Below are 22,914 nucleotides of genomic sequence, written 5' to 3'. Positions count from 1 at the left end.
CTGAAATATTGGCATTTTTGGTGTGGGTTAAACGGGCGAAAATACGGTATGTTCAATTCACTGAGGTTTTGCATACACACGCCCAATGTTTAGCAACAACACAGGCACTTCGTAGAGTTTTTTTTTCTTGTGAAGGGGGTGTGTAGAGGTTATGTGCAGAACCAACAGCTTAGCCACGAGGTGTGCCATAGTAGATTTACGCAACATGGAGATCTTTATAATGTGTGCTGAAAGGTTGACACACAGGCATTTTCATTTTTTGCAGGCTGGTAGAATTTGGCGGCACTCATGCATGCATTTTTTGGACATGATCAAGCTGGATAGGCAGCACTGGGCTGTTCATTGTTTACTCGAATCAGCAAAGCGGTAATTCCGGTTAAACGTTGCCAGACAACAGTGACAAATTTGCAAAAACCCACTCCTGTGGCCAAACAACAAAATTTCCAAAGAAACAATGGTTGTTGACTATTTAAGGGGGCACATTGGTCGTAGATCCAAAACTTAATTTTTACAGTTACGATGGTAAAAATTGGAGAACACATGTAGTTTTTCATTCTGATTACAGATATAAAATTTGTGTTCGTGTAAATCAACTACATTCAAATTTACCTGCATTTTTGTATTTGATTTTTTGACAGCTTTTATAAAAAAACAGCTGGAGTGATGCAGCTGAACAAGGTACCAGTGAACTGTGCACAAATCAAGGAGTGCAATAAGACTTACAGAATCATTCTATCTGGTCTTAAGCAGAAGTTATGACCGCTTGAAGTTTGAGCTTGAAAGGTAAAACCGGTTTTGCCTTCTAAGCCCAAACTTCAAACGGTCATAACTTCTGCTACATACCAGATAAAATGACCCTGTTAGTCTTATTGCACTCCTTGATTTGCGCACAGTTCACTGGTACCTTGTTCAGCTGCATCACTCCAGCACTTTTTTTATAAAAGCTGTCAAAAAATCAAATGTGAAAATCTGAGTAAATTTGAATGTAGTCATTTGACACAAAAACAAATTTTATATCTACCATCAGAATTAAAAACTACATGTGTCCTCGGATTTTTATTACCATAACTGTAAAAATAACATTGTTGGTTTATGACCTGTGTGTCCCCTTAATTCACTAGGAAAGTGCTATAATCTCATTTGCCAGAAACACAAAAAGGATTTTATTTTAAGGAACGCGAGATACTGGAAGGAACAAAAATTAAACAATGGTGCATCTCCAATTGAGACTCATAGAACTGGCAACAAACATATCCCTTTATTCTTTTTCAGAAATGTATTTCAGATGGCGCGGCCATGCCGACACGAAAGGTAGAAATTTCGAACAAGTCAAGCAGATAATTTGTTAAAAAAAATCGAATTACAGTGCTTCTTCACCGAGCGATAGCTTGCAATGGACAGTTTGCAAGTTCTTTCACACACCTGTCGATCATGCCTCAAGCCAAGGTAAGTGGAATATCTCTAGATAGCCCTGCAATTACTGCAGTAAATAAAGTCTTATAAAGGATGTCTCTCTGGCACGTAGTCCAGCAACACTGACGCTAGGACACATAAATATATTGCCTAAACTGCAAGCATTCAGACTGTGTGCAATGCATACAGAGAGTATATCTTGTTCATCTTGTTGGAGTCTATCAAGAACTTTAAGTACATTAGGTACCTGGTATGCTACAAACAAATGTCAGAATTTCTGTCATGAAAGCTGACGTCTTGGATGACAACTGGCAACGCGCTGCTGCTTTCTCCAATATGAGCTAATCATTTCAAGGGTGTACTTATAGCAGTTAAATACAGCAAAGACTGTAAGGAACATGGGTCTCATAAATGTAATGTTTTATGAGAACTTTCCAGTGCCTACAAGACAAATGTAATGTTTTATGAGAACTTTCCAGTGCCTACAAGACATTTTGAAAAAAAAAAAAGTCATTCTAAACATTACTGCTGCAAGAACCTAAAGAATGCAAAGGATCTGCAGTATGCCGTGTTAACTTTCTGCCGTAAAGGACATTTGTCAAGCTCTTTTGTTTGAAATTATGCGAAAAATAGAGGCACTGGGTGTTGAAACAAAAGCATCCATGGCTCCTAGGAAATCTTAGCGATTCCCCACCAAATGACACCTTTCTGGTTACTGATAGCTAAACACTGTTTCAATCAGCCGTGCCCACACACACGCAATGAAATGGCAGTGAACCCAAAAAAGAAAATTCAGTTCCATAAATGTAGAAGTGACAAGCCTTTTCTCCAAACATCCAAAAACTGTACCCAAAACACTCTTTCCAGTTTCAAAGTTCCACACAACGCCGAACAAAATGACCTAAACGAAGACTACCCAAAACCTCGATATGAGCGCCAATTTTTTTCTTCTAAGAGCCCGTATTTCCAAACACGAAGGCAGAAAAATTGAACTCCAGTCGAGCATCGGCCCTTTAGTTGTGTTTTGATGTCGCAGCGTTGTGTCTGGCTTTCACCTGCCACACAGGATGCCGGCAAGCCTGAACTTCCGCCAGCAATCCTTATACACCCCCATCCATCACCGGCGAGCCTGAGCAATCGTGCTGACATGCTGGATTAACGTAACATGGCAGTCCTTACACCACAATGTAGGAATCACGAAAGGACACTCCTTCACGAAAGGACCTGCCCTTCGTAGCAGGGATGGTGGAAAACGACGCGAAGTACTAGATGACGCGTATGAGGAAGTACAGTTCAGCCACGGCGACCACGATGGAGGCAAAGAGTGCCGCGAGGACTTGGAGGGCGATGTGCGGGTCGGGCAGCGAGTACTCCACCGCCTTGTAGAAGAAGGCGAACGTGCCACCGACCGTGACCAACAGGTTGACCACCGCCCACGACTGCTGCCTCACCTGGCGCACCTCCGCGCCGACCTGAGTCAGCGGCGATGACCTGCGAGGAACGGCAAATGCACCGCTTGCACTCCAGCTTTAAAGGAAGGCCATGCGGACAAAATACAAGTTTGTTTTATGCGAAAGAGTTTGTGTTTTATAGTGGCGCTTGTCCAGAAGCAAACGATGCCTTATTCACAGCAAAATTAATCAATTTGAAGTTGAAATTTTGATTCTCTTGCCAAATCGCGTTTTAGCAACGTCTCCAATGACATCACAAGAACCACTCTGCAGCCGATTGCGGAGCCTCGTTTAGCGTTAGTCAACCTACATGGACCACCATACCGTGAAGGGCCACTTTCTGTCTTCGCTTTGTTTTTGACCATTTTGTACCTAGCTTGTTTCTGTTAAGGTAGAAAATAATCGTTTCATGAAACGTGGTGTTCGCTCGGCAAGTATGGTCACGTAAGACACCGTCGCTTACGCCAATCGGCCAGTGTCGTCCGAGACAACCGCAAAGCGCTGCAGTGCTCTGCAGCTAAAACAAGCATAGTGCACGCAGTACCAACAGCAGTACGCATCAGCACTTCTATGTTTACGTGTACTTTCGTAACTTCCACTGTTTACCCCACATTCTTGCAGCTATAAAAAGAATGTGCCCTTAATTTAAGTGCAAACAGCCCGTTCGGCAAGCTTGTAAGCCCTGCCTAATTTGCATTTGCTTTTGGCGGCCTCAGCCAATTGCAGAGCTGCCGCATATGACATTACAGGTTCTGTTGCGGGAAATGGGTCGCATGGCCATTCTCTTTTTTCCTAATTATGTAGCTCATTTGGGCGAAGTTTATGTCAAAAGTGGTGACAGTATGATTCTAATGAGATAATCTTTCGAATGAATTAAATTTGTGTTTTGTCTGCATGGCCCCTTTAAAGGGGCCGTGAACAAAAATTACAACGGCGTTTAATTTGAAAGAATTAGCCTTCGGTAACCCACCCAGCTCCACCCCAGCAACGAACGACGTGTTTTTAGCAAAAAAAAAAAAAAAAGGTGTATTGAAAAACTTTCCAGTTCATGCTAGAGTGACGTAATATGGGCAGGCGTGACGTAATATTGGCGCATAACTGCACGTTATATGGGCACGTAACTGCACGTTATCATTCAAGTGATACAATCAAGGGAAGCTAGAGGCCTCCCCGCACCGTCGCCCAGCCATGCTTCTTAGCGGAGTTTTTCTGTTTCAAAAAATACAAGGCATAGCGAGGGGCAGCGGCTAAATTTATTGATTGACTGTAGGCTTTAACGCACCGACGCAACGCAGGTGATGAGGCGTGCCATAGTCGAAGGCTCCGGATTAATTTTGACCACCTCGGGATCTTTGACGTGCGCCGAAATCTCGTGCACACGGGTGTTTTAAAGCAAAGCTTTTTACCTCTACCCCCCAAGGGTTCTTTCGCGACCGTTGGTGTCACCAGAAAACTCCAGCGAACAATAAAAGAATTTACTGGCACCGCCGGGAATCGAACCTGGAACTAATAGACTAACAAAGCGAGAGCCCGTCGTCTTACCGATTCAGCTACGAGCCCACGCGAAGACGGGGAATACAGGTGGTGTACTCATCAAGCACATCTACGGGTTTACCCGCTGCTTTCTCGCTGAATGCCACGTGAAACTGTCACGCGACCACTCACGCCCATCCAGCAGCCCTGTGCGCAGCTTGCTCATATGCTAAGAGTTACAAAAATTAAAGCAAGCTCACACCAGTTCATAGCATCTCACTTCTAGTACGTCAATGTGCTAAAACCTGTGGCCTCCAGTGTTCACGTAAAAAATCACAGCTCCTTGTCGTCCGCACTCACGCCAAATCAAGTAATACATTCAAATACTCCTTGATGACCAGGCCATCACTCCAAGCCCCAGCGTCAACATCCTGGGCCTACATCTCGAGGCTAACACCAAGAGTGGCGTCGTCTTGCAGCGCCTAAAAAACAGCACACACATGATCAGGCGAGTTGCCACCAAGAAGCGAGGCCTAAAATAATCCGGTACCTTTCGATTAATTGAAGCTTTTGTCCTCTCGAGAGTCGCTTACGTCAATTCCCTGTCTTCTTCTCGACAAGGAAGACTAAATAATGATAAGAAAGGTGGTCGAGCAGACCATTGGTCGTCTCATGAGTGCGTCCACATAGAGGCTGCTTAGAACGGGGCTCCACAACATGGTGGAAGAGTTGATAGAAGGCCATCTTTCTAACCAGAAGGTCCGACTCAGAACTGCGGTGGGTAACCGCATGCTTCACCAGATTGGCTGGGCAGCCCAGAATGTCACTCCGCTTGACGTACTACCAGACTCTAGGCGACCAAAACTAAAGATGCTTCCTTTGCTTAGAAATATGAACCCCTCACATGACGAGGGTCACCGAAAAGCACGGGCTCAAGCGCTAAACACCACTTTCGGTGGGGTTCATGCAGTTATCTAACCAGACGCCTCCAAACATCGAGGGCAGCAATACGCCATCATCGTGGCTACCTACAGAACCAACCTCCTTGCGTGTACCTCGCTTAGGACCCAAGAAATGACGCCAGCAGAAGAGGCAGCCATCACCTTGGCTCTCACTCAACCAGGGGTTTGGAGGGTAGTCACCGATTCCAAGCAAGCCTACTGGAATCACCAGTCGAGTTTTGTGTCCTGACCTGCACTGCGCGTGCTAAAAAGCCACTCCCCAAACGGTTCCATACAGCTCATCTGGACACCCCTCACGCTTCAAAGGAGGGCAACAAATATGTCCACCCAACAAGCCTGCGCTTTTACCTCCCGTGCTATGGAGCTGCACGAGGACAGTCACCCGCTTGTCACGTTCAGGGAGATCACCCAGCATTATCACCTTCTGAGACAGACCGTACCTTCGCCTTACCCTGACCTTTCCAGAGAACAACAAACTACCCTACGGCTCATACAATCCGGGCTCCTTCCCACAGTCTACGCGTCTTCACTTAATGTATCCGAATGGCTACGACGCTGAATGTAAATTTTACTCAGAAGTAGGAACACTCCATCCCGTGATCGGAGTGTGCGACTTTAGTCCTGAGCACCCTCCTCTCTTTCCGTCAACTACCCAACCAGAGCAATGGGAGATGCTCCTGCCCAGGCCCTCTCTACCTACCCAGCTTCAGCGGGTGGAAAGAACACAGTGTGCGCGGAATGAATATGGGCCCCACAGAATAAGGAATCACTCCCCAGGGCTGCACTCTGGGCCGTTCAGAAATCTGAACAAAAGTATTTATTCCGCCTCCTCCCTCTTCTCTGCCGCAAATCTCGTCACCTCCGTCCGCGGCGCAGAGACGGAGAAGTCAGATCGTCTAACACCGGGTTGGAGCTTACTTTAATTTTATAGAAAAATTTTCCACTCTTGTGCTACACCAATACAACTCAACCAAACACCGTTCATGCATCATGCATTGATTTAACCTTACCAAAAATATCTCTTTGAAGTAATAGTGTGGTTAAGTGCATTTCACTTCTCTCTGGTATTACTATTTGTAACGCGATGTGAGTGAATTTAAGTGACGTCGCATGGGTAATCGTTATGGGTGCCAGTTACAGCTTTGCTTTCCAACCACATTCACGGGGTGGATTGGCGCGATTTTTTTTTTGGACGATGCTATATGTACTACGTAGTGGAGCCCCACCGGAAATTGCTATACGCACTACCCATATAGCGCCATCTATGAGGCTCTGTCAGAAACACTCCCGAGCTTTCTTGGTGGCGGGCTGACGCGACCTTCGTACGAACGGCAAAGTACCTGCGTACCTGGTTTCGGCCACCGCAAAGTTTGCGCTGTAGTCATGGGCGTGAAATAGATTATGGCTGCCCACAGGGCCGTTTACGACACGTTTGAGCATTTAATCGAGGCAGGAACAGAAATTACGCGGGCAGCCGGTGCATAACATATACGGTGTTGATCAACATATCGTATGTTGTGTCGGGCAGCCCGCGTCATTTTTTTATTTTACTTTTGAGTTTTGTGTAATCAAGCATGTATCTATAGTAGCCTCAAGCTGTCTATTCCTGGGTATCGCCAACTCTCTAAATAATATCCCACGGCGGCTATACGCCTTAATAATTAAGATTCTAGCTGAGATCCCTGAGTGAGCTCTTAGCGCGATGTGGTTTCGGCGGCGCACAAAACACTTTTAATTGACTACGCAGCAGTTAACTAAAGCATGTTCTACAGGAACTGTTGAGTACAAACGGGGGAACGCGCACCTGTGCTTTTAGTTCGTGTGTTTGTACACCTTGCCACGAGCTGTTAAAGTTGGCTTTTCCGCATGGCTGTTAAGCTGTGCAAGAAAGTCACCGGGGCTAAACATGATGGTAAGAAACGCTTCTGATGTAAAGCAGCTAATCCATAGTGTTTACGAAACTCTTAAGACACATTCTTTTGCAGTGTGACCTTTAAACGTTTCCCATCCCTCCTCCCACTCAGCCTTATTTTGGCAAATAAAGGCGCCCGACATGCAGACACAGGAAAAGGAAACCGGAAGATGTATAGAACTTTTATCCTGCATTCTTTCACGTGCATAATGTCACATGCTAGCAGTGCCGTTTGTCCAACACGGTTTAAGTTGTGCATTGAAGCAGTTTCTTGCCAAGCTCCGAAGACTCGCCTAGGCAATTTCACATCACGAATGGTAAAAAAAAATATCTGTAAATTATGTGGAAGCAATGCCCATCTCTTCATTATTGACATTTTCTAGTTTATCAGAGCTGCTGCAGCCAAGCATTATGTTATTTATAAACTAGAAAATACAGCAAGAGGCCATTTCTAAGCAGAAGGAAATATATATTGATTACATCTACATTGTTTGAATTGTACGTTTTCCAACTGGCAGGGCAACTGCTATTATTTCTATGCCACATAAGATGCCCATGATTTTGCTCAAGCATGTGGACTCTTAGGTGGTTACATGCTGATAAAAGAATTCTCTGCTACCTTCATTCATACCCTGCAACTCGTCCGTGCCCGTGGTGAGCATGCAGGGTGCACGTGTGACGCTTAGCATGATAAACGTCAGGAGACGTCAGCTCAGTTGTACTGAGAATATGTCTACTCCAGAATGCTTAAATAACTGAATCAATCATGAAAAACAGTCAACTCAAAACAACCTGAAAGAAAAGAAGCACCACCTACCCTAAAAGAAAAAGTAGACAAGAAGAAACGGGTTAACTATTTTACATTGTTTTCAGGTTATCGAAAAATAAGTCTGCATGCAAATGGTCCAAGAAAGGCTGTTGTTTCTTACACTTTCAAGAAGACATCAACACTGCTATTGTTTTACAATATGAAGTAAATTTTTATTACACCACATCCTCAGCTTCAATTGAAGTTGTCCTTTCTGGGTGACCTGTAAAACCAAAGGTGCAATACAATTAGCAATACGGCTATGTCGCTTGTATAAACGATAGAAAAAAAGCACAAAAATAAACATGGCAAAACCCAGGACCTCTGTTATGTTTTTTTCATTTTGTGTTATTTTTGTCCTACTGGCACAATTTGAATTCTTGAAACCAACTTTCGTGAAAAACCTATTGAGCACGATTTTCCATACCAACCATTACTACATTAAATGGCTGCACAATACTTTTTGCCTGAATGTAAATGCGGCTAAGAAATTTATTATTATTTTGAAGCAGCCAGTTTTTATGGCCAGTGACAGAAAATGGGAGCAGATGCCGTTGGTGCAGGGCTGCATGCGACCACACCGTGTGAAGTGTTGTGCAATTTTTTTGCAAATCTGTTAGCCCGACAGGAACCACACCGCATGCAGAAGCTGCCGTAGTCTTTGTTATAAATTGACGTGAACCTTTTTCCTTCTCACTTAGAACTGATCTCCTTTTTTTGCTGTTTGGTCCCGTTTACAGTAAGAACTACATTTTCTGAGGAAAAAGGAACTGCCACCCAAATAAAACCAGTACTTCTGAGTCAAAAGAGCAATGCACAAGATTAGAATCATACTACACAATGGGAACATATACATGTTGCCCCCCCCCCCCCAAACTACCCCAGCACTTGCACTCTCCCCCATGCCCTCTCCTTATTCTTGCCAGAAACAATGGATTTGCCCCGTCAAGATAAAATTCTGCAGACGCCCATGCTAATACATACGGAACCAGTAAAGTGTGCAGCTGGTCGAATTGGTTCTCAATGCATAAATACAAGGCTGCTTCAAAGAGAAACAAGGCATTGGTGCCTTCCTGGTCTGTTCCACAACTTTCGCTACAACCTGGAACGATGTTTTGGCCCTGAGAAAGATTCAGTACACTAATTATACGGCACTAGAAAGCGGATACAAGCATCATCACTGACTCCCCCATCTCCTATCATTAGCTTCACACTTGTTGATTAAAAACGTGTTTGTCCTTATGCGTTATCGCACTTACAACAATGCATGAAACGACATTTAACAAGGTGAGGGGAAACGCGCTGAAGGTATCCAATACGCGTTCGCACCGTTCAGTTGGCCGCGACGGCTGAAGGGGCCACGCGACATGCATGCATGCTCGCGCATCGGCTGGAAAGGCTGGTGACGGAAATATAAGCTCGGCGGTCGACGCGGGTCTCCCACTTCAACATCAGTAAAGCAAGCGTTACGGGACAAACCAACGAGGCCAGAAATACCTACCTTCAGATTGGGCAAGCCGTCTTCGAACCACTGCCGCGTGCTGACGGCGCGATCGGGAAGTTGCCACGCCAGCTTGACGGCCCTGGCGCGAATCGTGTGCATCAGCCCGGCCGGGCCGGCCCACGATTCCAGACTTGCGCTTTATTACCGTGATTTGTCGCAACGAGATTGGCGGGGTCGATCCATCCATGGATCGGTCAAAAGGGTCAAAAGCGACGAAAAGCTGCCATGTCGACCGGCCGAACGCTTGAGACCACGTAAAAACATAAAAAAGAAGCGCTTCTGACAGCGTCCATAGATGGCGCTATATCGGTAGTGCGTATAGCAATTTCCGGTGAGACTTCACTACGTAGTACATATAGCATCGTCCTTTTTTTTTTGCTTTTCGCCTCCATCAGAAAAGCGGCTGCCGCGGCCAGGAATCGAACCTGCGTCCTCGTGCACCGGCTAAATTTGAGCAACTTGCCAGTCCTTTGGAACGCGCACTAATTTTAGTACGCGATACGGATAAATCGTGTTTCATCAAAGGCTGTGGCTAGCATTACGTGTAGGGGAACTGTGACCTTTGCTGAAGTTGCGACGTACCAGACACTCTCAAGCCCAAGCCCCGTCCGCTATGTCGATTTTCACCCCGCGGGACAAACCGCTTCAACTCACTTGCCGGAATCACTGTTTAAATTACTACTAATAATTAAAGATACTCGGACGTAAACTCTTGCCATGGGTACGTCTGGACGTAACTTCAGAGAAGACTGCACGATAAAAGCGGTCTGGATTTTTAACCAACAGGCAAAACTGCTTCTGCTCACTGGCCCAAGGAAATGATAATAGTTAATTACTATTGGTGATTACAGACAATCGGACGTAACTCTGACGACGGCGACGCCAGGGCGTAACGCTAGACACTCCCTTCTTTTCTTCAAAACACGCTCAGCCCCAGTCACCAACCGCGCAGAGGACATACCTGCTGCGACATACGTCCACGTCCGAAGTCATGCGGTCGTATTCTCGGTTCAATTGCTGCGCCTTGAGCTTCTTGATGCGGGCTTCGAGTTCGGGGTCGCGGGGTGCAGTGACAGGACTCGGCAAGCAGAGCTCCGAGCCTTCCAAGAGTTTGTGCAAGTAGACCGGTGGGCGGTCGGAGGACGCGTTTGCGACATCGCGCAAAGAACGCAGCTTCGAAAATGGCACGCCTGCTTCACCGCCGTTCAGGATGTCTTCCGCCGACTTCCGCAAGACTTCGTTGTAGATGCCGCTATCACGCACGTCCCTCAAAAACGTCTCAAGCACATCGCCGGGTTTTATTCGGACACCTTCGAAACTAAACAGCCCTTTTCTGTGCGGGGCCATTTTGATGTAGCTCTTAGTCGTGGATCTATGAATTAAAAGCCTAGTGTAGTTATATCTTGAAGCATACCGTAAAGCAGCGCTCTGTACAGCACCAACCTCACTTATTCTTTCTTTAGCCACTAGTTTAACTTTTTTTCAGTCAAGAAAGAGGAATAAATTTTCTAAAAACAACAATTTAATTTCTAACATGAGTACTAATAACAAGTCATTAGAAAAAAAGAAATAAACACGCAGGTGTTTAGGAGATTTTTGTTTGTTTTTGTAGCGCTGGGCGCCTGGTTGGAGCAGCGCCATCAACGCAGCCGACCAATCACAATCTGCGACGAGTCGGCGGACGCCATTGCGATAGCGTGCGTGGAACTTTCTTGGTGTCCGCGTTGCGCGCAGTTCGTCGTGGCCGGTATTCGTTCTGAACAGTGCCATTTCTGCTGCCGCCACTAACCCGACGACGACCCCCTGGGCCCAGGGCCTCGGCACAGGTGCGTGTTGGTGCGTTACCCTTCGTGGGCGACTTTTTCCTGGTTGTTGTGTGCGCCGTAGGAGCGGCGGTTGCGACTGCGACGAGCCAAGATGGCTCCGACGGCAGATAGCGTAGGCCTAACGACAAAGAAAACAATGTCCGAGCTACGAGTGATTGAGCTGCGCAGCGAGCTGGAGAAGCGCGGACTGGACAAAACGGGCGTGAAGGCCGCGCTCATCGAACGCTTGTCGCACGCCCTTCGGGACGAGGGCGAAGACGTCGATACGTTCGAGTTTGAGGTGCCGGCCGAGGCTGCTTCGCCGGTGAAGCCGGCGACGCCGGTGTCGGGAGCCAAGAAGCCGGTCACTAAGCGCGTGAACAAGAAGTTGGCCCAGGATGAGGAGACTCAGAGTAACGAGGACGCGCACGAGGGCGGCGAGTCTGAGGAAGAGGAGGAGGCTGAGATAGAGACGATCGACGAGGAGGAGGAAGAAGAGGCCGACTGCGGCGAAGAGAAGGTGAACAACGGCGAGGCCGAACCCAAGGAGGACGAGAAAGAAGCGGCCGGTGATGACGATGAGTCTAAGGAGGAGAAAAAGAACGCCAAGGAGGACGAAGACGGTGGCCAGGAGGCTGAACAGGCGCTGATCGTCCACGCGGACGACAATCACGACTTGGACGCGGACATCGAGGAAGACGAGTCCGCCACGGCCAAAGAGGGCGCCGAGGGCGAGACCGCTAAGCCGAGCGGCGCTACCAAGACGGCAGCCGCGAAAAAGGCCGAGGCGGCCAAGAAGGAAGCCGGCGAGGGAGCCAAAGCCGAGCCCAAAAAGGCTGCCGCGAAAACCAAGGCAGCCGGCGGCAAGGCCGTCAAAGCGACCGCCAAAGCCGCGGCCGCAGACAAGGAGCCGATCCGAAATCTGTGGGTGACTGGGCTGGCCAACACGACGCGGGCCGCCGACCTGAAAGCGCTGTTCGGCAAGCACGGCAAGGTAACCTCGGCTAAGATTGTCACCAACGCCAAGACGCCCGGAGCACGCTGCTACGGCTTTATGACCATGAGCACCGCAGAGGAGGCTACCAAGTGCATCCAGCACTTGCATCGCACGGAGCTTCACGGAAAGATGATTTCTGTCGAGCGCACAAAGCACGAGCCTGGAGGTGCTCTGCGCAAGTCCGAAGCCAAGACTGCAGCCGCAGCAGGCACCACTGCGGCCACTGCCAAGTCAGCAGCGGCCAAGGAGGGGAAAGAGACCACCCCGAAGGCAAAGGCAGCTACCAAGGCAAAGGCCAAAGAGGCTGCAGAAAAGAAAGCGGCTGCAAAAGACGGTGACGCTGATAAGGCCGAGGATGAAGAGGCTGCAGAGGAAGCAGTGGAAGAAAAGGAAGAGGCTGAGGAGGAGGAAGGCGATGAGGAAGGAAAGGGCAAAGACAGAAAGCACAGGGACGACAAGGAGCGGCGACGCAGTCGAAGCCGCTCACGCGAACGTTTCGGGCGCGGCCGTTTCTTCCGCAGCCCATTCATCCGGGGCTTCCGGTCGATCCGAGGCTTCAGGCGTCCGTTTATCCGGAGGCCCTTCTTCCGGGGACCATTCCGCGGCCGCATGGGCACCGACTTCAGGGACCGGGAGCCGTTCCGCCGCAACATGGACGAAGCCGCGTCTTTCCGCCAGAGGGAGCTTGAGCGCAGGCAGCGTGAGGAGGCCTTCCGCATTGAGCGTGAACGTGAGCGCCTCCGCGTGGAGCGCGAAAAGCTCGAGCGGGAGCGTCTGGAACTCTTGCGTCTCGAGCGCGAGAAGCAGCGCCTTGAACGGGAGCGCATCCAGCGGGAACGCGAGGAGCTTCGGCAGCGAAAGATGGGCCGGGCCGCCGAGTTTGGTGAGGGGCCCGGCTTGATGCGGCGGCCAATCAAGCGACCGTACGACGAGGAGCCTGGCGGTGGCGTGATGGTTGGCGGGCCGCCGCGCATGGAGGCCGGTGGCGATGCCTTCTGGAGGGACCGCAAGCGGCCCCACTTGGGCCCCGGACGAGACTATGATCGTGGCACCGACCGAGACGACCGGCGCTTTGACCGGCCCGGTGACTTTGGTGGGGACAGAGAGTTCCGCAGGGTCCCCAGGGACCGGGTGCCTCGCGAGTCGCCGCCGGTGCGGAGGATGGATCCGCGGTTTCCATCGAAGGAGGGTTTCTCCGCAGCCGGCGGAGCGTATGGGGCCGGAGCCAGATTTGGCGGTCCGCAGGCGACCGGCGGCGGGGGTGATCACTGGAGCTCTGGGGCACGGGGCAGTGGCGGCTACTCTTCCTCGGGGGTGGGCGGCGGATCGTGGAGCTCGGAAGCCGGTCGCAAGCCTGATAACCAATCATGGTCCTCGCAGCCGGACCGCTGGTCGGCGGGAGGGGGAATGGGAGCACGCGGGGCCATTAGCGGGGGATCGATGGGCCAGGGATCTCAGGGCTACAGCTCGGGAGCTGGCGGCATGATGGCCCACTCCGGCTTGGGTGGCGGAAGCTTTGGTGGCGCCGGAAACCGGTACATGGGCGGTGGCGGCGGCGGGGTTAGGCGCTACTGAAGACATGCACTTCTGTGTTGCACGAAAGAGGTTTACGTCAGCCCCGGCAGCGCGGTTACCTCGGGCAGAAGCAAGCATGCCTGTTGTTGAAAATGTGAACCCACCACCCGTTACCTCTTTTGTTGTTATTGTTTGGGCAGTGGCGGTGGTTCCTCTTATGTGAGCATCGACGAAATTGAAAGCCCGACGGAAAATGATGTAGGCTGCCGCCGGCCTTCCATTTCTTGTCATCTAGGTCTTGTCGCCTGAAATCATGTCGTAACCAAGAACCGAGAAAAAAAAGGGCGCTGTGTACTGCACCTGCTGCAGAGATTGTTTCTTTCCTTCAATGAGGCAATGTGCGATTGCAAAATGAAGATGCCTTAGGCTGAAAAATGGATCACAGGCCTCCTCATGTCATTCCAAACATTACGGCAGCTGGAGTATTGTTTTTAACCAGCAAAATGTATTGCATATGCATGGAATCGAAGGCAAAAGCTTGTGTGTATGACTGCAATGGGACCTTCGGTGAAAACGATTCCTTCGAAACGGTCTCGGCGAATGTGTGTTCAGCAAAACCAATGATTTCTGCAATGTTCAACAAAAATGTTTTCAACAATTGTGTACCGGAGAGAGTGCGGAAGACTGCGAAAAAAGTGATGTCCCCCTCAATTTAAAACGACCCCTTTCTCGAGAGAGAGAGATGCAAGTTCAAAATCATTCTGTACGCAAACATGTAAATAATTCAAAAGCATGACCGCCTGGATGCTGCATATTTCGTCACTGTCGGCGTTGGCTGTTTTTTCCTGCATCGGCATCGTCGCGCACTTTCGTAAAAAAAGCGGATTTTTCGGAAAGTCTGCGTCGTGTACCCTAGATTTTTTTTTTTCCCCCATCCCTCTTCTTTCAGCAACCGAAAATCGGTAACGGTAGCATTGTTACTTTTGTTTGCATTGCCATTGCCTCATTTGTCATTGTGTTGTGTACCAAAGCAGCAAAGGCATTTCGATCAACTTTAAACTGTCCCTGCCGCCATGAAGTTGCGCTACGATTATTTAACTTGATCAAAATGCTTTTGCTGGATTTCAGTAGTGTGCTGTTGCCTTTTGTTGGGTTGTCGCTGTTGTGCCATTGCCCGTCTCAGAGTTGTGCTACTTGAATAAACGCGACTTCTTTTGGGAAATAAGGTAGTGTACCTTTTTTTTTTTTTTTTGTACAAACGAATGTGCACCACTAGTTGGGCATAAATCTTCCATGTCACATGCCCAGCTTTTGTAGTTTCCAGCCTAGCTAACCAAGTTGAAAGGGCATTATTAGCCTTACGTAGTTTCTCTGGCAAGTGCATGCATTGCTGTGCCGCTAATTCTCTTTGAGCGTTTCATTTTCAGCAACCGGCTAGCCCACCCACCCACCTGGGAATCCCTTCAAGAGGTCCTGAATAAACATCATCCACCCCGTACCACTCTGGCTCTGTCTTCACTTCCGTCTGCGCGGTGGCTTTGGCTGCCGCCTTATCTGACCTTCATAAGGGGAGGCAGGAAGTCTGGCCATCGAGGAAATGAACCGCTTGATACCGTAATAAGTCTGCACCATAGCGCCTTTTGTCGAGAGTTCATTTGGTCGAGATGCTTTTAGAAGCACTGTTGGCGCTCCAAGGCCTGTACGCCGTTCGCTGTCTCGGCGGTAAGCAGTGTTTAACCATAGCTTGCGTGCTAGATCAACTATGCTTGGCTTTGCTCATGAGCAGTAACTTGTGCAAGTGGTACACTGGAAAGGCTGGGTTCCTGAATAAGAGCCTTTATTACATCAGGAATACGCTAGGTCATGAGGGTGAAATTTGAGTAGGTGCGATGTGGACAGTTTTTAAGTTGGAAGCTGGTTACGAAGGCGCGCAAGAGGCCCCGTGGGGTGAGGAGAGCAGGCTCGGCCCTAACTGCTCGCGCTAGACCGCCTTCTAGAGAGTAGTGCGCAATTGAGTCAGCGTGGAGGTTTCCAGTGTTCGAGGATCGATGTATGAGGAGGAGGAGGGTTGAAAGTTCTGTAACGCATAAATTTCGGACAGTGCCAAATTAGGTGCTGGGGATTGGCGAGCCGGAGGGAGGCGCAGAAGGGACGTCGAGGTGGCAGGGATGGAGTGTACCATTTACGGAATGTCTCTGGGGTTAAGCTAGCATTGGCAAAATATTTGTAAAAATTTCAGTTCATCTTGGGAGCGGGGCAGAGCAGATAAATAGAGTTCACTTGTGAATGCATGACTTCGACAGCCTCTGTACTGCAAATGAGCTTCCGCACTCTTGTAAAGCAATCGGGGCCATGCCATCACCACTTTTACTAGATGGCGTTGGCCATACACGGTCACTGCAGTAGCACGCCAGTGACCTTAAAAGCTCCGCACGAGGCCTGCACTTATTGTACGCGCAGCTGTGAAGTAGGGGACGTGTGCTAAACTAAAACGTATTATCTTTTGTTGAAGCTAAGCAATAAAGTATCGAGTCTAAATGAATCGTCAAATTGAAGCCGTGGAGCTTCGTCGGCCATTTTTGGTGCTTGCAGACGGTGACGTGGGCATCTGCTATGTAACAGCGGGGCTCTTCGATTTACAGTCTCGGACTCGCCGCGGACTCCCCGAGAAGCAGTCCGGCATTCGATTTTCCCATGTATCCCTATGGCTTCGGGGGATCCTCGGACTACCCGCGGGCTATCCGCGGTGAGTCCGAGACGGTAAATCGAAGAGCCCCAGCGTTTCTGCCCATTCTTTTCACGTAAAGCGGGCGCTGCACGTAAGTACAAATAAACTTTTTCGGTCGCACAGTCCCGTACAGACTGGTGGTGCTTTGGCATGAAGACTTCGTCAGCGACAATGCCCCGCTCATATGGGACTCTGACGACAACAGCTGCTTCTCGATGCCTTCAGAGGTGAACGAGACTCTGGGATCCGTGCGGGTCTACCTCGACCACCCAGTCGACGGCGGCCTTACTAGGGTCGTCTCGGAACCAAGTGAGAGAGCTAGTTTATTGCAGATCCTAAAGGGAGGGACTTGAATCACCTTGAATGTCTTTGAAGTGTATCAACTGCCTTATCAACGCGCTTCACCTGTTCCCTGTTAAGAGCGGCTCGTCATGTGACGAGTTAAAATAGTTAAGACCTCGGTTAAAATTGTAATTATAAAATTACTTTATCAACTACCCCAGTAACCCCACTTGGGGTCGTAAAAATCCGTAAGAGGGGGCGTGCTACCCCCCCCCCCCCCCCCTTCCCGTGAAATTACAGTTACAGGTTACAGCAAAAAGCTTTTCTGCTCAGCGGCCTTGTCCATAGCTAATTGGCTATTGAAATAATTATAATTGCAGCTGTCAACGCTGAACAACTTTTTTGCCTCAGACATAGGGTAAGCTAGTAAAAGACATTTGACCTCAGAGGCAGTCAAAGCAGGACGAGTGACGTCACATTGCCCCGCGAAATTCAAAATGCGCTCGCTGCCGACGGTAACTATTACCTCTTTTTTTCAGGACCAAATGTCGTTTATTACCTGCTTGCAAACAACAGCAATGGTTTCCCAACAGCTGAACAGGACGACATAGAAGGTGCGCAGTTGAATAGCGTACTCAAACGACGTAGCCGATGCTGCTACGTCGATGCAACACACTAAATTTGGCTTCTGATCGGCCCGCAGATAATGTGTGGATCTACAGCGGCGAGCCTTCCTACAAGGTCCGGGGAGTCGACATACATAGCGTAACGAAGCTCTGCGAAGTGTCCATTTTTAACATCAGTGACAAGACGGGTGAGATCAAAACGCTCTCTTTCTGCTTGGCTTTATTGCGATAACGGCAGCTTGAAGATCAGCTGACACGGCGATCTGCTTGCAACGGCTTTTCTTTTTATTTGTAGCAAGTGGAATAATGTGCTCCTCCAATTGATTCTTTAGACCTCCCCCCACGAACTTCCAAGCAGACGCAAGCAGGCAACGACTGGCACTTGACCTGGGAACTAATCTTATGCAAGTTTTCATGTTAAACTTATTTTTATTTATTACTTCATTTAACAACAACAAAAGAAAATAGCTACTAACTGCTGTTCATGTGAATTTCTCCAGTTGATGTCCTGACGGTCGTGTTCATTGTGGGCGTAGTCTCATCACTGCTGTATTGGAAAAGGTAACGTAAAACACGTCTCTTTTCTATCCCCAAAACCAGATAACCTGTGTGAAACCCTACCTGATAATGTGGCTATTGTTTTCTTTTTTGAAGTGCAGAGGTGCGCTGCCTGACACAAAAATGTAGAACAGGGTGAATTTTGTATTCACCACAATGTGTAATTCACCCTGTTCTACGCTTTTGTGTCAGGCAGCACACCTCTGCACTTCAAAATGTTAGAACTCCCAAGCCTTGCTCGCCTGTGTTACATTGCACATAAATCTAACAAACAGTCAGAATCATTCCAGCAAATAATTTTGGGCAGTTGCTTCTTTATATCGCCCATACTACTTGACAACGCAACTTACAATTTTGCAAGTAGTCAAGGCAGAAAAAAAACAGGATTTGAAAGTTTATCCGTTGCTTCCTTAGTCATTAAACTTTAAGTGTTTCAAGAAACTTACACACAGAAGTGGGCTCATGCTCAAGCTGGGGAAGCTTTGCACGGCCAGTTAATAATAATAATTAACCACAAAGAATAACACCAGTAAACAAACAAGAGAAATGGTCATTACACCGCCTGCCAGCTGAGTGAACTCAATCACCGCAGAATAAAGCTTTAATTCATACAATGCATAGCTTCAAGCTAGTGCTCTTCCCACAGGGGGTAAATGATGGTTTGTTAAACAAGAGCAAAAAGGCAGCTCTGGGACTTGATCACCAACATTACTATCAGCAGCACAAACATTGGTCGTTATTTCTCCAAAAGTTTTTCTAAACCTCCCATCCTCCCAGCTCTCCAGTTTGCTTTGCCACTTTTTGTTTTCCACTACTCCTTATCAAGTCCTAAGCATCCACTCAGACATGTCATCTGCGTACTGTATAACCCTAAGCATTGAAAGTACAATTTAACTCCCACACTTAATTTGATTGATTGATTGATTGTAGGGTTTTAACGCGCCGACACAGCGCAGGCGATGAGGCGCGCCGTAGTGGAGGGCTCCGGATTAATTTTGACCACCTGGGGATCTTTAATGTGTGCCGAAATCTCGTACACAGGGTGTTTTTGCTTTTTGGCTCCATCAGAAAAGCGGTTGCCGCAGCCGGGAATCGAACCCGCGACCTCGTGCTCAGCAGCGCAACGCCTTAGCCACTGAGCCACCGCGGCGGTTCACTTAATTTGAGCTAAGATGCCTCTCGGCCAAGTTTCAAGTGTTGATGCCAAGCACCTTTCTCTCTATGGCTGCTTTAACATCTTTCCAAACCTTCATTGCACGCCATCAATCTATCAATCAATCAATCAATCAATTTATGAATATGTGATAACTACCGTAACCCTATTGCCCAGGCGAAACCTTGCTCGCCTCTGCGGCCGAAAAATCCCCGGACTGCCCCCAGAGGAGCGACCGGACGGACCGGTCCTGCCGGTCTCTGCAGACGACGAGGACGACACCGACGACACTGTCACGTTCACAACCGACGACACGGCGGCTCTCTTCCACAGCCGCATTTCCCCGCGAGCCGGGTGGCTTCAGCCGTCACAAGCCGACGGACAAGCAGACCACAGCCACGGCTCAAACCCAGACGTGATATCCGACATCGCCTTTGTCAATCACTTGCTGGAACACGAGTGCGCCGTTCTGGAGCCTCCGACAATCCTAGATGATGTCTGTGCTGTGGATGCCAAGGTCGTGGAGCACAAGTAGCCCGTTAAGTGAGCGGGGAATGGAGCGTTCGCGAAGAATGCGTCCCATGTACACAAATCGCTAAGTTTTACGAATCATCCAGGATCTTCTTGAATCTCAGCTACTTTGTGGCGTAGCAAGATTAAAATGGGAAAAAAAAGTGCCCTGAAAAACAGCCTGCACACCTCTCTTGCCAATGAAGAAAAACTAGTGGTCAACGTTTGTTTGCAAGCTCGGTTAAGGGTAATTCACGAAGACTAACAGACTCTTGATTTTAGTAAGCAGAACCCAAGAAACATCTGCTTAAGATGAATTTTTCGATAAAACAAACAACTTATTTACTCCTTTTGAGTTCGCCTTAACAAGACGCGGGCACATTTTACAGCGCACTTTCCCCTCACAACGAACTAAACTTGTACTTTGTCTTCACGGTCGCTTTAAAACAAGGCCTTTCGAGGTTATGTAGGTGCCAACTGGTCTTGAAACTGCAAAAGCATTTGCAAGCAATAAAATTACCCGTTATTGTGTGCGTTCCCTATTACTCAAGATAACACTTATACACTCTACATTAAGCCAGGCTTGCTATGATTACAGATTCACAATCTCAACTCGCTTAGACAGTGTATTCAAGCCAACAGCTAGCTACGAATGACCAACTCGCAAATTTCAACAAAAGACTGTTTGGTTTATCACAAACTTTCTGCCAATAAAGCCTGTGGCTGATCTCAACATTGGTGGCTGTCTCTTTCCAGCAAAGCTTCCTTCAAGAAAATAAACTTTCCTTCGAATGAGTGGCCCTTTCACCGTTTTAAAAACTACAAAGGTAGGATTGAAGAATGAAGGAGGAAAGACTCAAAACAACTTCGAAACAAGCGCATCTTTATTCCGAGTACTTCAATCAGCATGCGTGTGTGTGTGAATTAAGTCAATAATCTTCCTGTTCCTTCGCTTATCGAAAGTATTAAAAAACGCACCCACAAATGTCAAAGTAAGAACAGCGCTCCGTGGCTGCTTTTGAAGCCAAACACGAATGCTCCTGACTAATAGACGATGACAGCTAAATGTCATTTCAATCAAACAAGTTCTCTGAATGTAATGTCACTAAAACAAATGAGCAGGAGGGAATATAAAGCATTCTCAAAACATCTTGTGACATATACTTTATACTTCACTCGGAAAAACTGGATTTGTGGCCAATTCGTGTAACTAAAATAACCGCGCTGTGTAACAGGGATTAAGAGACTACCAACCGATATGTCTCCATGACACACTATAGGGTTCGTCTTTCTGAACTAGCCGGTGCAAATTGTCCACTCTGGACGCAATGAAATGAAAGAATGCGTGTCGCGACGGTGGGTGGGCCGATTGTGAGACTAATGTGTGGCAAACGTAAAACTATCACAGTCTTGTGGGCAAACAACGGTAACAGTAAACACGATGAACTGCTGACGTGGTGGCAGGTGGTGGCATGTGTGTGCACGGAAGTAATGCCAGACTGCTGACGAAATGGTGGGGCCTGGTCCGTCTCTGGAGGGGAGGAGCCATTATGTCTTGAGACCTGCAATGGCAAAAAGAATAAGGTCAGATGGGTTTATGGTGAGAGTGGTGTGTGGCGTGTGGTAGTGAGTTAAAGGAGCCATGAAGACAAAATACAAGTTGGGTTTATTAGAAAGACTGCTTAGTCCCGATAACAATGATACCAATATCATCGCAATCTTCGAACAAATAACGGAGATATTAAAGAAAACGTGTGAAGCAGTCGCGACCCCCTAGCTGATTTCCCGCAACTTTTCTATGATGTCACAGAACCTTGTTTGTGCGATTGGCGGCCGCCTAACTGACCTGTCGCGACGACACATGACTGGACGTCTGTAATGGGGCCTCTAGTTCCATTTGACCTCATCACTTTAATGTTAACGTGCCGTTAACGCATTGAAAATTGTGTTTTATTGTTGGCCCGTATGACGTCATTCTTGCTCATAACACGTCACTGTAAAAGTTTTTAAAGGAGCCATGAAGAGAAAATACAACTTCGTTTAATTTGAAAGAACTAGGATTCAGTATCTCACTCAGCTCCATTACAGCCACAAAAGATGTTTTTTTAACGAAAAAAAAGCAAGAAGTATTTAAAAACTTTCAAATTTTGCGCCACAGTGACGTGTTATGAGCAAGAATGACGTCATACGGGCCAAGAATAAAACACAATTTTCAGTGCGTTAACTGCACGTTAGCATTCAAGTGACGCGGTCAAATGAAACTGGAGGCCCCATTACAAACATCCAGTCATGTGTCGTCGCCACAGGTCAGTTAGGCGGCCGCCAATCGCACAAACAAGGTTCCGTGACGTCATAGAAAAGTTGCGGGAAATTGGCTAGGGGGTCGCCACGGCTTCACACGTTTTCGTTCATATCTCCGTTATTTGTTCGAAGATTGCGATGATATTGGTATCATTGTTATCGGGACTAAGCCGTCTTTTTAATAAACCCAACTTGTATTTTGTCTTCATGGCTCCTTTAAATGCTTCTTGCTTTTTTTTTCGTTAAAAAAACATCTTTTGTGGCTGTAATGAAGCTGAGTGAGATGCTGAATCCAAGTTCTTTCAAATTAAACGAAGTTGTATTTTCTCTCCATGGCTCCTTTCACTATTGGTTCACAAGCTAGCCTTGACTCCCAGAGAAAACTTTCCGTAAAACTAATGGACTGCTTCCAAAAAGGCTGCCGTAATTCCGTTGTCAGGGTGCTCATTTTTAGCTCGCTGACGGGGGCTCAAACAACACATTCAGTATTCTATTCTCTTTTCATAGGGGTTATACTGTCATCCCCCAATAAGAAGAAGATGAACTGAAGCAATTAAAGAAAATTGAGCTCATAATGCCTACGTGTAAAAATAGGCGAAGAAAACTGAAAATTCAAGAGAGACAAGACGCACACAAGAGTTTACTTTGCAAACACATTAATGCATAAGCATTCCTTGGGGCCTTCCCCCAAGAAATCTGTAATGCATGAAACGAGTCTCCGTATAAGTATGCATGGGCCATATGGGGTATCTAATAAGGACCCTTAATAGATAATAAGCCCCTTCAATAAAATGCTTCAGGGCCTCCAAGGCAAACATACGTATACAGTAGAATCTCGATAAACGGAAATCGCTTAAACGGAATTGCCGCTTAAAACGGAACAGGAGCCTGTAAGTTGGTTGGTTTTGTATTCAGA

At 47.8% G+C, this 22,914-nt stretch overlaps 4 protein-coding genes across 7 annotated transcripts in view; 2 read left to right on the top strand and 2 right to left on the bottom strand.

Moving 5' to 3' along the window:
• Positions 1-1,239: 1,239 nt before the first annotated feature.
• LOC144144283 (vacuolar ATPase assembly protein VMA12-like) lies at positions 1,240-10,893 on the bottom strand. Of its 2 annotated transcripts, XR_013317209.1 has the most exons (3): positions 10,485-10,893; positions 1,896-2,904; positions 1,240-1,854 (listed from the first exon to the last, which is right to left on the bottom strand). XR_013317209.1 is itself a non-coding variant. In XM_077675646.1 (2 exons), exons 1-2 carry the CDS (start codon positions 10,868-10,870, stop codon positions 2,679-2,681), a joined length of 612 nt encoding a protein of 203 aa, XP_077531772.1. In that variant the 5' UTR covers positions 10,871-10,893; the 3' UTR covers positions 1,240-2,678. The 2 variants fall into 2 exon arrangements, 1 of the variants encoding a protein (XP_077531772.1); XM_077675646.1 differs by having other exon boundaries at positions 1,240-2,904.
• Positions 10,894-11,180: 287 nt separating this feature from the next.
• LOC144144282 (uncharacterized) lies at positions 11,181-20,423 on the top strand. Of its 2 annotated transcripts, none has more exons than XM_077675645.1 (7): positions 11,181-11,349; positions 16,692-16,877; positions 17,390-17,464; positions 17,554-17,664; positions 17,809-17,880; positions 17,977-18,037; positions 19,365-20,398. In XM_077675645.1, the coding sequence occupies exons 2-7, from the start codon at positions 16,784-16,786 to the stop codon at positions 19,720-19,722; spliced, it is 771 nt and encodes a 256-aa protein (XP_077531771.1). In that variant the 5' UTR covers positions 11,181-11,349; positions 16,692-16,783; the 3' UTR covers positions 19,723-20,398. The 2 variants fall into 2 exon arrangements, with proteins under 2 accessions (XP_077531771.1, XP_077531770.1); XM_077675644.1 differs by lacking the exon at positions 11,181-11,349 and adding an exon at positions 15,382-15,562 and having other exon boundaries at positions 19,365-20,423.
• Positions 11,344-15,338, top strand: LOC144144279 (uncharacterized). Its single transcript, XM_077675641.1, has one exon. It carries the CDS (start codon positions 11,441-11,443, stop codon positions 13,898-13,900), a length of 2,460 nt encoding a protein of 819 aa, XP_077531767.1. The 5' UTR covers positions 11,344-11,440; the 3' UTR covers positions 13,901-15,338.
• Positions 20,424-20,563: 140 nt separating the features above from the next.
• Positions 20,564-22,914, bottom strand: part of LOC144144280 (phosphatidate cytidylyltransferase, mitochondrial-like) — a 39,225-nt gene continuing 36,874 nt past the window's right edge. For both annotated transcript variants that reach the window (XM_077675643.1, XM_077675642.1), the window contains exon 9: positions 20,564-21,259. In XM_077675643.1, coding sequence (XP_077531769.1) covers positions 21,246-21,259 — 14 coding nt within the window. In that variant the 3' untranslated portion in view covers positions 20,564-21,245. The remainder of the gene's footprint in view (positions 21,260-22,914) is intronic.

This window comes from Haemaphysalis longicornis, unplaced genomic scaffold, assembly GCF_048455015.1.
Source record: "Haemaphysalis longicornis isolate Haplotype H1 unplaced genomic scaffold, Haemaphysalis longicornis Haplotype H1 scaffold_681, whole genome shotgun sequence".
NCBI classification, from domain to species: domain Eukaryota; kingdom Metazoa; phylum Arthropoda; class Arachnida; order Ixodida; family Ixodidae; genus Haemaphysalis; species Haemaphysalis longicornis.
Note: the sequence above shows the minus strand (reverse complement) of the source record. Positions and strands in the feature narration are given on the sequence as shown.